The sequence below is a fragment of the Leptinotarsa decemlineata genome, unplaced genomic scaffold (assembly GCF_025532065.1).
Source record: "Leptinotarsa decemlineata unplaced genomic scaffold, Ldec_3_MD MMD2_tig00026330_RagTag_RagTag, whole genome shotgun sequence".
NCBI lineage: Eukaryota > Metazoa > Arthropoda > Insecta > Coleoptera > Chrysomelidae > Leptinotarsa > Leptinotarsa decemlineata.
Window position 1 is genome coordinate 9,486,179 of NW_027412690.1, and position 13,283 is coordinate 9,499,461.

Below are 13,283 nucleotides of genomic sequence, written 5' to 3' on the forward strand. Positions count from 1 at the left end.
ATTTAAATCTAGAACTCAAACTCTGGAAATTGGGGTCCCTCAAGGTTCTGTTTTGGCACCTTTATTATTTATATTATATTGTAATGATATGAATACTGCAGTCGCTGAGTATACATGCATTATGTTTGCGGATGATACGTCATTATTAGTGTCTGATAAATGCGACATTTCTTTGAAGGAGGAGTGTAACCGGTCACTAAATAATTTAGTTTTATGGTGCAATTCCAATTCTCTGTTTTTTAACTCTGAGAAAACCTTTTCTATTCGATTTCACCATCGACAAAAAACTTGTTCTGACATCAAAATAAATGCCAACAACAGGATACTTTCTAATGTCAGTGAATGTAAATTTCTAGGGCTTACATTAGACCACTGTCTGAACTGGAAAGGACATTGTAGCCAACTTACCTCCAAATTATCATCTGCCACATATTTAATGAGAAACCTCAAAATGATTTCAACCAGTGATCAAATACTGAATCGCGAATTAGATATGGCATTTGTCTCTGGGGTGGTTCTTCATCAGTGCGAAGTGTTTTTGTCGCACAAAAAAAAATTCTCCGAATCTTGGCAGGAGTTGAACCTCAAACATCATGTAGAGACCTTTTCAAGCAATACAAAATATTTACTCTTGCGGATATATTTATATTCGAAATGTGTGTTTATATTTATATAAATCAATCAAAGTTCGAACGACATAGCTCCTATCATAGTATTGACACAAGAAATCGTAATAATTTCTATGTGAAACCCTATAAATACAACCTAACTGGCCGGTCCCCTTTTTACTTGGGATTGAAAATGTTCAACAAGTTACCTTCTTTTCTCAGAGAAATTGACAGAATCCATGTTTTTAAATTCAATTTGAAAATGTTTTTATTGAATTATAGTTTTTATACCGTGCAAGAATTTTTTAATGTGACTGTATGATCTTCTTGATTGTATTCATTCATATAACTGACTATTCCAATACATGTTCATGTCTTATGAAAAATAAATATTATTATTATTATTATTATTATTATTAAAACTGAGATCAGTCTGAAATTGCTGGGGTCATCAATGACACCTCCTTTGTAAAGCGGTATCACTTTTGCTGATTTCAAAGTAAAAGAAAAGACGCCAGTAGTAAACGACTAGTTTATAGCTACTGCTATTACAACTTTGTTGATGAGTTGTCTTCACCAACAGAATTGTTGTTTTCTATTTCTTTCATTACTAACTTCAGCAGAAGACCAAACATGGAACGGGAGCTGGAATATACCGAGCGGATAGAAATCTAAACTACAGCTATCCGCTAGGACTATACACATCCGTCTTTCAGGCGGAAGTGTATGCTATCTTTTGCAGTGTGCAAGGCTCATGAAATTGAGACCTCAAAGAAATGAGCGGATCAATATTTTTACAGACAGCAAGAGCGCACTAGGGGCTCTGACAAACCCGAAGGTGACATCAAAACTGGTCTGTGAATGCCATGAAGAACTGAATGAACTTGCAAACAGGAACAAATTGACTTTGTACTGGGTGCCAGAGCATTCAGGAATCACAGGTAATGATAAAGCTGATGAATGCGCTAGACGCGGATCATCAACTTCATATATAGGTCCTGTGGAAAGTCATCTTCAATTCAATCAGGTTGGAGTCCAGCTCCTTTACCCTTTCAGCTAATTGTATATATATAGGTCCTGAACCAGCTCTGGTGGTACCAAAATCATTGGTACGAAACCAGATTAGGACATGGACCAATAAGAAGCACATAGAGTACTGGACAAAAGTACCTGGCAACAAACACAGTAGAACCTTCATTAGGGAACTGTCCGAGAAAAAACCGAAGAACTACTTCAATATAGTAGGGAACGGCTCAGAATAATTACAGGGTTACTAACCGGTCATTTTCCGCTTAGAGGACACCTGAATAAAATGGGGCTGTACAACGGAGGCATCAGCTGCAGATTATGCAACGAAGGGATAGAAACAGCTCTACATATCTTATGCGAATGTGAGGCACTGAATCACAGGATGCAGGCAATATATGGACGTACAAAATTACGCCCAGCAGTGTTTTCTAGAGACTTGGACTAAATGGACAAGTCAGACAGCTCCCAAGGTACAAAAAAAACTTCAGCTCACTCAAATCTGTGTCATAAAAATAAGGAATTCATAGAAAAACTTACCTTACTGAAATTTTGAAGCGTGTCAACTGTTAGAATGTAATCGTTGGTTAATTTTGAGGCTATTGAACAATAATAACCATATAACTGATTCAGGTTCATCTTTATTTCCGGATGGTTCTATTTCTTATTTCCTTTCAAGTCATTTACTATTGCCCACATTTCCTTTTGTTTGTTTTCTGCTTCATTCGGTCTATTATTATAATAGTGATATTTGGCTAGTTCAATAGTTTGTCTGTAAATACGAGGAGAATTATTAAAGTGTGACATAAAAAATATATTGACACTGTGGAATGTTCTAATGGTATGTAGGCACCTTAGATTTTTCGAAGAAATTTTTAAGTCCTTTAGTAATTATACTAGGCGTATTTCTATTGCCTTTATTGTTTCCACCGAGCTTATAATATGTTGACGTATTGATAATATTATCTGGTTACTATTAGAAGTAAGAAGAAAGTAAAATCAAGTATACTAGGTTCGGTCAGAGTTGAAAGTAAGAGTGTGTTGCACAATAAAGGAGTGGTGAATTCAATATGGCTGTTCGAAATTTAATGTGACCAGACATGAAGATTGAAAAAATTGAGGGTATAAGATTCATTACACTTTAATTTCGTTGTTTTGTGAAGTAGAAATAAGCAAGTATACTGGTTTCCCAGGTAGCACTAGGTCTTTATACGATGTCTGTTCAAAAAATAACGCGAATTTTCATTTTTCTCAAAAAATATTCATTTTTGCATCAATTTCTATTTCATCCCCTCCAAAGTAGCCCCCCCAGATATAATACACTTGTGCAAATGTTTTTTCCAAGCAGTTCTGATATGCACTTTTTGTATGTCCTTGAACTATCTCAGCAATTCAGTTTTTATGCATACATACCAGGATGCTTGGTTTTTTTTTATAAACATAATGTTATAAGCAGACATCAACATGGATTTCGCTCTGGAAGATTGACGGAGAGTGCCTCGGTGGCTTTTCTCGATTATTCCATACTGCATTGGACCGTGGAAGGTTTGTTGGGGGTACTCTTCTTTGAACTTTCTAAGGCATTTAATTCTATCAATATTTATGTTGCTCTAGGCAAATTATCTAGACTAAGATTTTGGGGCATTTTTTTGTCGTGGCTCGCATCTTATCTTGAGTATCGAAAAATTTGCGTAGAAGTGGATAATTGTAGATCTCAACTTTTTGATGTTGATTTAGGGGTTCCTCAAGGATCAGTTTTAGGTCTCTTAATTTTTCTTCTGTATATCAATGATTTACCAAATTATTTGAGCACTGAACACATTTTTTTGTATGCAGATGACACTACAATCGCCACTGATGCCGAAACCCCAGAAGAACTGTGCAGAAAATTAATAATTTATCGAAAGAATTCACTGATTGGTGTAGTGATAATTCCTTAATTGTCAATCCTGACACAACAGTATGTCTACATTTTGTTCGCGTAAACAACAAAAATATATATTTTTCGGATTCAATAAAATTTCTCGGCACATATTAGGATGTAAATTTGAAGTAGAATACACTTGTTGATCAGGTGTGTAAGAGACTCAATAGTAGTTATTATGCAATTTTGCACTTGAAGAATATATTTACACTAGAGCAATTAATAAATGTGTACTATGCTCTCTCATATTCACATATTTCTTATAATATTGTCTTTTGGGGAAGTACGACCAATGCTCGCAAAGTTTTCATCAGTTAAAAAGGACTAATTCGCCTAATCTTTGGCTTAGATTACCGAATGAGGTGTAGGAATCATTTTAAAGAGTTTAAATTACTGATGGTACCATCGATCTACATTTATAAAACTGTAACAAATGTTAAACTCAACATCAAGAACTTCTCAAAAAACTCTGACTCTCATGACCATGCTACGAGGCATGGTGACTTATTTAGAAGTATAAAGCACCGTACATCACTTTACGAAAGCAGTCCTAAATATAATGCAATACGATTTTTCAATCATCTCCCAACAAGATTGAAAAAATATTTAGTGGAATACTGCTTTTATGACATTAGTGAATATTTTGCTAATTCATAGTTTTTTTTTGATTTGTTGCTTACTTGTTTGTATGGACGATATGTTTAAAGTGATATAGTTATGTGTACCTATATATGTCTGTGTAAATACATCATATGACTTGTCCTATATCATGTGTATGATCTTAAAGGATGAATGAAGATTATTATTATTATTATAATCTTCTCAATCGTCGCAAACGCCGTCTCTTCATGGGCCTCTCCAATTTTTGGAGCAGGAAAATGTCGCAGAGGACCAAATCTGGTGAATATGGTGGCTGAGGCACGATTACGGTGTTGTTTTTAGCCAAAAAATTACGACAAGCAATGAAAAGTAAGCAGGTGCATTATAGTGATACAAAAGCCATGAACTATATTTTCACAATTCCATACATCTGGTGAATTTGGTGGCTGAGGCACGATCATGGTGTTGTTTTTAGCCAAAAAAATTACGACAAGCAATGAAGAGTGAGCAGGTGCATTATCGTGATGCGAAAGCCATGAACCGTTTTTTCACAATTCCATACATTTTCTTCGCATTGCTTCTCGCAAGCAGCGGATAACTTCAACGATAGTAGCAAACTTTTCTTCCTAATTTGCTACTTGCCGATCTTGATGTCCAATATAGTATATCTTTCTTTCCAATTACAAGTTGAGTACATTCGTTTTCACTTTTTGTAACTATATGTCTGAGCCTATCGATATTGGCTCGTAATCAGCATTCGAGTGCATCATTAGTGAGCGACTTTATGGTAACTTTCACAAAGAATTATAATTAAATTTAATAAAAATGAGTGTTTCATAATGATAGTAACTCACATTAACATAACAAAGGATGCAAATGGTGACTTTCTAGTGAAATCCAGCCAAGAAAGTAATTGTTAGAGCGAAATATTAACAATTGCTATCAGGCTGATTAATGAATATAAGTACCTAACCTTTTTCAGTTTCATTAGAGCAAAACAAAGGTTTTTCAAATTGAATTACATCTTTGAAAATACGTTTCATAAAAAATATTGACTTGAGAGTTGTTAAAATTGATATAACTTTGTTTGATGTTTGATCAGGTGATAAATTGCTTCTTGGCCTCACTAAGCCTCCTAGGTTTGTAGACAGGATTATAAGTTGGGGAACTAAGAAACTCTTGCTCTCGATCCGATATTACAGAGAGGCCGGTTGTGGTCAGTCCGGGGTATACAATTCACAAAATGGTTTTCCTTTCTGAAATCTAGCACATGGAAGACAAGTTAAGAACAAAAAAGTATCAAGATTTAATTCCAAGTTCCTCCAGTTCAGTCAGGAAAATAAACTGATTTCGGATAGATGTTCGCCTCACATTCTGTGTTGTATTGTTCGCTGCAGAAACAAAGAGTTGAGACTCGTTTTCGAATATTTTCCTCTGATCAATGTAAAACTCTGATCCACCCACCATAATTCCTAACCACAAGCTTTTGATATATAATCATTGAACTAACCGATCGGAACCGACTAAGTCGTTTCGTGTCATTCAAATGGCGGAATAAATAACTATAATCATTGTTTACTAATAAATCGTGAACAATATTGGAGAAAGTAGAGCAACCGTTGACCCTGAACTTTCGATTGCACGGTATACCACAGCTCTGCTCTTCACGGAGATCAACCGTGTGAGGAATTCATCGACAAATGATTGTTTCAATATGAAACTAGCAAATCGCCCCGGCTCTGTACGGGTGCAATGCTGATACTGAATATACATATAAACGCGTACGATCGCTACTAATCATAAAGTGCTATAGCGCCGCAACCCTGCATTTCAAATCTGTAGTATCTTCGAAAATATTTACTTAAACTATGCTGTAATAGGGCCATAATAATCTACATTAAATGCACAATGTATTTAGGGTACTAAATTGGATAAGGATTAATGCTGTATTGCTCAAAATATCTTCGTAAATAAATCATTAATAAAAAATGGTTATTGTGGGTTATCTTTGAGAGATAGACATATACCATCCCGGAGTGTTATATAGATCTTTTTACGGTGTACAATAATGTAGTACATTATTTTGATCTATCTCGTAGGGTACTGCCAGCATGTGCAATGTAAGCGCAAAAAATGTGTTTATTCACATCACATTGGAAACCTCCAAAAGTATCTGTGGTTCCTCTACTATATTATGCATGTTCAAAGTTCGCTAACTTCAAGTCTGACAAATGGTTAGATTAACGAAAATGCATGAAATAACAAATGATTGGTTACGAAGATAAAACCCAAACACAACAGGAAGGATCTCGCCTATTTCAGGAGAAATTTCCTAATTTACCGCCCCTATCTCAATGAACAATAAGCAAAATAGAAAGGCAGTTTCGCGAGCCAGATCATGTGGTCATAAAGAAAGTAGCTGCCAATTCAATGAGTGATGAATTCAAATCAGATGTGATGCTTGAGTTTGAGGAAAACTCACATATATCGAGTAGACAGGCATCCACTACATTCAATGTTAGCCATATATCGATAGTAAACATATTAGAAGAAAATAAAATGCATTCCTATAAAATGATACCTACTCAGGAGCTCACGGAAGACGATTTTGATAGAAGAACTTATTTTTGTGAGCAAATGATGGGCATGTTGGATAACAATATCATCCAATTAGAAGTCGTTATGTTTTCTGATGAGTATACTTTGTTTCGATATGGTTTCAGCAGGATGGAGCACCACCATATTATCAAATTAATGTCCAGCAATACCTCGATACATACCTCGATACAGTGAACAGGAAGGCGAGGATCTATTGAATGGCCAGCGCGCTTACCTGATCTTTCATCATTAGATTTATTTTTAGGTGGATATGTAAAGGGCAATGTGTACAAAACTAAACCTTCAGATTTGAATGACTTAAAAGAACGAACGCTTGCGATTAGGTCGGTCACGCCTGATATGTTAAATAATGTTAGAAGACAGTTTTATTTGAGATTGGGATGTTGCCAAGACGTTTGCGGTGAACATTTTGAACATCTACTTCATTAACATCCATAGTTCTTTTTCGTATTCTACATTTCATTACGTTTTAAATTACATTTTAGTTTTTAAGTGTATTTTATCCAATTTCGATAACAACATGATTTTATTTGAAAGGGTTATATTTTTAGGAGTGATTAATTTTTTGGGAAAGAAAGTTTTTGGCTTTCTACTACTCCATCTGATACAAAAAAATGGATGAGAGAATCTTCCAAAGAAAAGAAGTGAAGCTTATTCCGTGACATTCAAAATCGCAATTCATGAATGAAGTGTGTGTATTTTCTATAATGTTATCCAATTTGGTACTGAAGAGCCTTAGGGCAAGTGTCTTAAGGCGAAACACGTGTATACCAGTTAGGGTGACAGTGTTCCATGTGAGTACAATTTATTACCATTCATTCAAAGTAGAACTCATGTGAATGATATCTGATTCTTATTCCTCCACGAATGTTCGATATACAAACTGAATAGAGAAAAGTATCTTCTGTATAATTCAGTGTTCATATAGAAGTATTTGTTTCGAAAGAATTTTTTCTTTCGTGTAATTCAATGTTTATATGAAAGTAGCTGTTTCAGGAGGACGTTCTTTCAGTTTGTGTCTGAAAGTTACTTCTTTGCATGATCTACACATCCATGTATAGAGTTACTTATTTTCAAATTGATTAATCCTTCCTTTCTTTGGAAGATTCTCTCATCCATTTTTTTGTATCAGATGGAGTAGTAGAAAGCCAAAAACTTTATTTCCCAAAAAAAAACATGATTTTACTTTATTTTATCTTAATTATTGCAGTAAACTTGAAAGCGATAACATTTTTGAATAGAGAATGAAGAGACCTTTCAAACGATGTATCACAAACCTATACTTCCCATTTAAAAAATTCGGGAATGTGAAGAATGTCAAATTATAATTTACATTTGACGTGCTTCATGAATTATCAAACAAAGAACACTGCTTTCATTTCAACACTATAGCATCACACTCTTTCCATTAATGATGAATAAATTTGTGAAACAATATAAACTGAATCCGTTTTTGAAATACCATCTCCGCAATAAAAGTTATTATCGTGCAAAAAGAAAACAATCCACTTCCTCTAAATTATGGACTAAGTAATAAAAGAAGTGAAATAGTGCTATTTCGAAACAATAGACTTCTTATATTCGAATAGCAAAACAACTGGTATTTAATTTTTTGAATGAAAGAAATTATTGGACGGTGTCTACTGAAATATATACAGAAAATGTAATAATCACTTAATTGAATAGAACTCGCTGATACTTGAAGAAAATCCATATTGAAACTCTTTAATTCAGTTTATTGTATTGCGATTTTTGTAAAACACTTTATAGTGAAAATCATACGATAAACAGTATCAATGAGTTTCAATAATTACTTGTAACAAACTTCAACTTGAACTCTTGCAGCTCAAACTCTTGCAGCAGAATAATTTGTTTTACTGCACAGTCATTTTGCAGATGTGACAAACATGTTGCCCACTTCTCTACTAGCTCCATGAAAAATTAATGACTACTATTCCCACTCAAACAACCACGTCAATTTTCATTCGCATAGAAAATTATTAGAGAGTCGCAATCTCATTTCAACAAACTTTTCTATTAGTTTGTACTCATTTTACTTATGTAACAGATTTCTTCAACATATACCCATACTCGTTAGACATTATCTCGTAAAAGTTGTTACAATAAGGCAAAAATGGGTTAATGTACTTCCACGTTAGTGTGGCTACCACCGTTTTATGAATATCGATTTGATTGTTGCATGCAGTTAGATGAGAATGTCAGCGGTTTGGAATAATTTTAATAATAGTGTGAGAATAATATCGTTCGATAATGTGGGGAAAAACAGGCCTTCCGGCTTTCCACACAGAAATCTTGGAAGACCAAATGCAGAAGTTCATTTCTTCTTCTCGGATCCATTGATGTTAGGTTAGGTTAGGTCCAAATTGAGTGGGTCAATTCGATCATGTTCATGGTGTGTTCTGATGGCATTATAAGTGGCCTTATTTTTGAAAATGAAACAACACGCGTCGAGGATGTATGTGCTCATAACAGTCAAAATATTAAATTTTTTGCAAATCTCTCTGCATGACTCTCTTCTACTCACTTCTGCAATTATTCTGATTGCGTATTTTTGTAATAAGAACACCCTTTGTACAGAGGAACTTGCTCCCAGTTTAAAATTCCGTATCTCATATGAGAATGGAAGTGGGTAAAGTATAAAGACAGAAGGATATTTTCACTGCAATGACTCGACATAAACTTGAGCGCATAACATCCTTTTCTAAGTTTGCCGCAGACAGTATCAATATGAGAAATCCATGAGAGCTTTGAATCAAAGGTAATGCCTAGCATTTTGATAGATTCAGAAGAAGACACGACGTTATTGGTATTTTCAAACAACAAAAGCTGGTGGTGTTCCCGACTATTTGAACAAAACATCAGGGCATTAGTCTTTGATTTATTAATTATTAAATGGTTTTTGTCTGACCATGTTATAGGTAGTCTCAGCCAATAATTTTAATGATAGTAAATCTTCATCTATGATCAAAATGTTTGTGTCGTCTGCATAACATGTTGTAATAATTTTATTGTGTTCATTCAAGTATGATATGAGGTCATTGGCAAATACTATGAATAGAAGGGGGCCTAATATTGATCCTTGAGGGACACCTTGCGTAATGCCTAAGGGATTACTGTTATTGTTGTTTATTTTATCAATTTGCTGTCTGTCAGATACATAGGATTCTAGCAAACTACACGGCGTTCCCCTCAGTCCATACCTTGACAATTTTGATAATAGAATCTCATGACTAACACAGTCAAATGCTTTAGAAAAGTCTATGAAGAGACCTTATAACAAGTTTTTTATTATCAAGAGATTGAATTATTTTGTTTTGGAATTCACATAAGGCTGTTTCGGTACTTTTTTTCCTGTAAAACCGTGTTGCGAGGATGATAATAACTTGTTTGATGTGAAGAAACTGGTTAATTGAAATTTGATATTCAATTCATATAACTTAGATATGCTGGCTAACACACTTAAAGGTCTATAGTTGTTCAGGACATTGTTTTAAAGATAGGTGTTACTCTTGCTATTTTTAAGTTTTTTGGAAAGACGTCTTTTTCTGTAGATAGGTTTATGAGATAAGTTAATGGATGGGATAATTCATTTTGACATTATTTAATTAATTTGTTAGATATATTGTCAATACCACAAGACTTAGAGTTTTTTAGACCATTAATTATACTTATTACATCATTTTCTGTAATCGGGTGCATGAAGAAACTATTTAGATTATTGTCGATATTTTGATGTATGAATTACCAATCATATTCGCTGTTGTTTGTCAGTGGTTTTGTGAAATGTATGTTGAATTTATTGGATAACTCTGTCTCATTCAAAGATTTGTCATTTTCCGTTATTACTATTTTACTATTATTCACTATTATCGTAGTTCATCCCTACTGTAGTCCAACAACTGTTTGGTATCAAGCTTCTATGGGGGAATAAACGGCTTAGAGTGAGCCAATCCTGAAAGATTCTGCCAGAAGTCCATACATTTTTTTGCCATCCAGGTGTTCAATCTTTGTTTGGCAAAGCCTAAAACGATGCCAATGACAGGTTCTGGTTCGAGGGAGTTACTTGTGGCATCCTCCTTTGCAAGAGAGTCAACACCTCCAGACAAAGATTATGTATAGGGCTATCGGAGAAAACCTGAAGTTACTCTCAAGAATCTGTCATGAATCATTTTTAAACTACTTCTGGGGAACTCAAATATATCCTAGGTACGCTTCCACAGACCCTAATAACATGTAATGGCTTTTTACAAGATTATGTTTCAAACTCATGGGTGTCAGACGTTTTTTAGACTCTTTTAGACTTCTTAATATAAAAAGTTATTAGTGAATTCTACTTTAATTCTTCATCAATATACACATGTAAATATTTCATATTTCTCACAAAATATATTGAATGATCAAGCAGGTTTGATATTACCATAAATAAGTTTTTTTAATTTTAATTATATCGCCTTGGTCAAAGACGAAACGGACTGGTTTAAGTTTGACGATAGTCGTGTCACGAAGTGTTCTGGCGATGCATTGAATTTATTGGAGCCTCTGGAGACACCCTACATTTTGTTTTATAAGAGAAAGGACATTGTTAGATCAAGATCTTCAGATGATGTGGTGCTGCAGGTTTTTCCGGGTTTTCCTGCAGCTGAAAAGGCAAATGCGCCACTGGGATCAATGAAGTAGCCCCGGAGCGCCAATTAATTTTTGTTTTATAATTAATTTCATGATTTGTATTTTAGAATCATTAAAAGTAAAAAATGTATCTCTAGGTACTTAGTGTTAAACTCCGATAATATATTTGAGGTGGTGCTGAAATAGGGTTCATACCCTCCGCTGCAAATCGCCACCCTCAGTAGTAGAAACTTATGCAAGCCAAGGATAAACGAGGTCCCAACTTTCTAGCATCGAAAATCCCCAAAGTATGCACCAATTAAGGGTTTTTCGACAAAATGTTACTCCTGATAAAAGTTTGTATCTCGAAAACTAATCGTTACAAAAATTTTCTTTTAACAGAAATGTAAAGGTATTCGAAAGGCCTTTAAAACAAGGTGCCACTCGACCTACTTTCCCTATCTAAATAAGGGTCGTCGGACGCACCCCTCTGAGGGGGTGCGTAACACAAAAAATTTGAACAGTCTGAAAGGTGTCCCCCTTTAATTAGAAATCGACGTGTCTGAGCTTTTTTTAAAAATCTTACTTTTTATATTCAAAACGGCTCTGTTAAGTTTTCGTTGTTACACACTGTATAGTAATATCAAATCACAAAACCCTTAATAAATAAGTTTCCCATATGGTGCATACTTTGGGGATGACACTGTATACTCAACACCCATCCAAATCATTCAACGTCCAACTTTGCTACTAAATTCTGATTCTGACATGCAATATTTTTCATTCAACTGAATATTTCTCTAATGTCTCGAGAAAATAATAAATCACATTCTTAGATCTCAGTTTCAAAAATAATCAGTTTTTTATCAAATTCAAACTACGTTTCAAGATAAAATCTCAACAATTTTAACAAACATTTTTTATTTATAGACACGTTTCGCTAACACCGTAGCTTCCTCGGTAGAAACTCTGAAGACTCTACCGAGGAAGCTACGGTGTTAGCGAAACGTGTCTATAAATAAAAAATTTTTGTGAAAATCACTTGGTTATTATCATGAATAGTGTTATTAATTTTCATCATGTGTTACCGGATATATAAGCGATGCCTCAAACATCCAAACCAAGCTTCAAAGAGAACGGAAAGATTTAATTTTTTTCAAATATTCAAACTTGTGCATGTGTGTGACTATTTCATACTATAATTTGAGTTCAGTTTCATCTTCTCAAATATTCGAAGCAGGTGAAAATAAACTACAGTATTTTTTGTCAGAACTTTCGAAAAACAGAAAAACGTGATTTTCATTTTATTTGAAGAAGATCCATGGCATTGATACTTGCGCTGAAAAAATCCGCACTAACTTTTTTATAATTATGCCAAAACAAATATTCGAACAAAAAATTCACTGGTATAAACAGTTTTGGAATTTACTGATAGAAATTGTCACTTACCAATAATCGCAACCGCTAAAACGCACAGTTCACTCTTCATTTTGTTTGTAAAGTCCCTCACTACCCGGAAATGCACTGCTCTGCACCGTCAAAAGTCTACCTGTTAACTGAAGATCAACTGTCGCGTCTTCTACTTTTGAAACTAGCCAAACGGACTAGCTCACGGATGGCTTGGAAAGTTTTTCCACCACCAGCTATTATTGCTCTTCAGGGAGATCTTTATCTCTTTCACTCTGGGAATTGTTCTGAAGACACTGTTGATACTGATTTGAATGTTTTGTGGCGTTTTATCAATTGTTTAAAACAAAAGGAATATTGGGAAAGAAATTGTTGGTTTTCTTCGTCTCCATCTTTATATAAAAAGAGTGGGAATCTCCAAAGAAAGGAAGATAGCAAATAATACTTTTATATAATACTTTTATATGATCATT

The 13,283-nt window shown here is 34.4% G+C and overlaps 1 protein-coding gene across 1 annotated transcript in view; it reads right to left on the reverse strand.

Annotated features, from left to right (window-relative positions):
- Cpap3-d2 (cuticular protein analogous to peritrophins 3-D2) overlaps positions 1-13,102 on the reverse strand; it is a 32,388-nt gene extending 19,286 nt beyond the window's left edge. The window contains exon 1 of the mRNA XM_023157460.2: positions 12,853-13,102. Within this exon, the coding sequence (XP_023013228.1) occupies positions 12,853-12,892 (40 nt within the window). The 5' untranslated portion in view covers positions 12,893-13,102. The remainder of the gene's footprint in view (positions 1-12,852) is intronic.
- Positions 13,103-13,283: the final 181 nt, after the last annotated feature.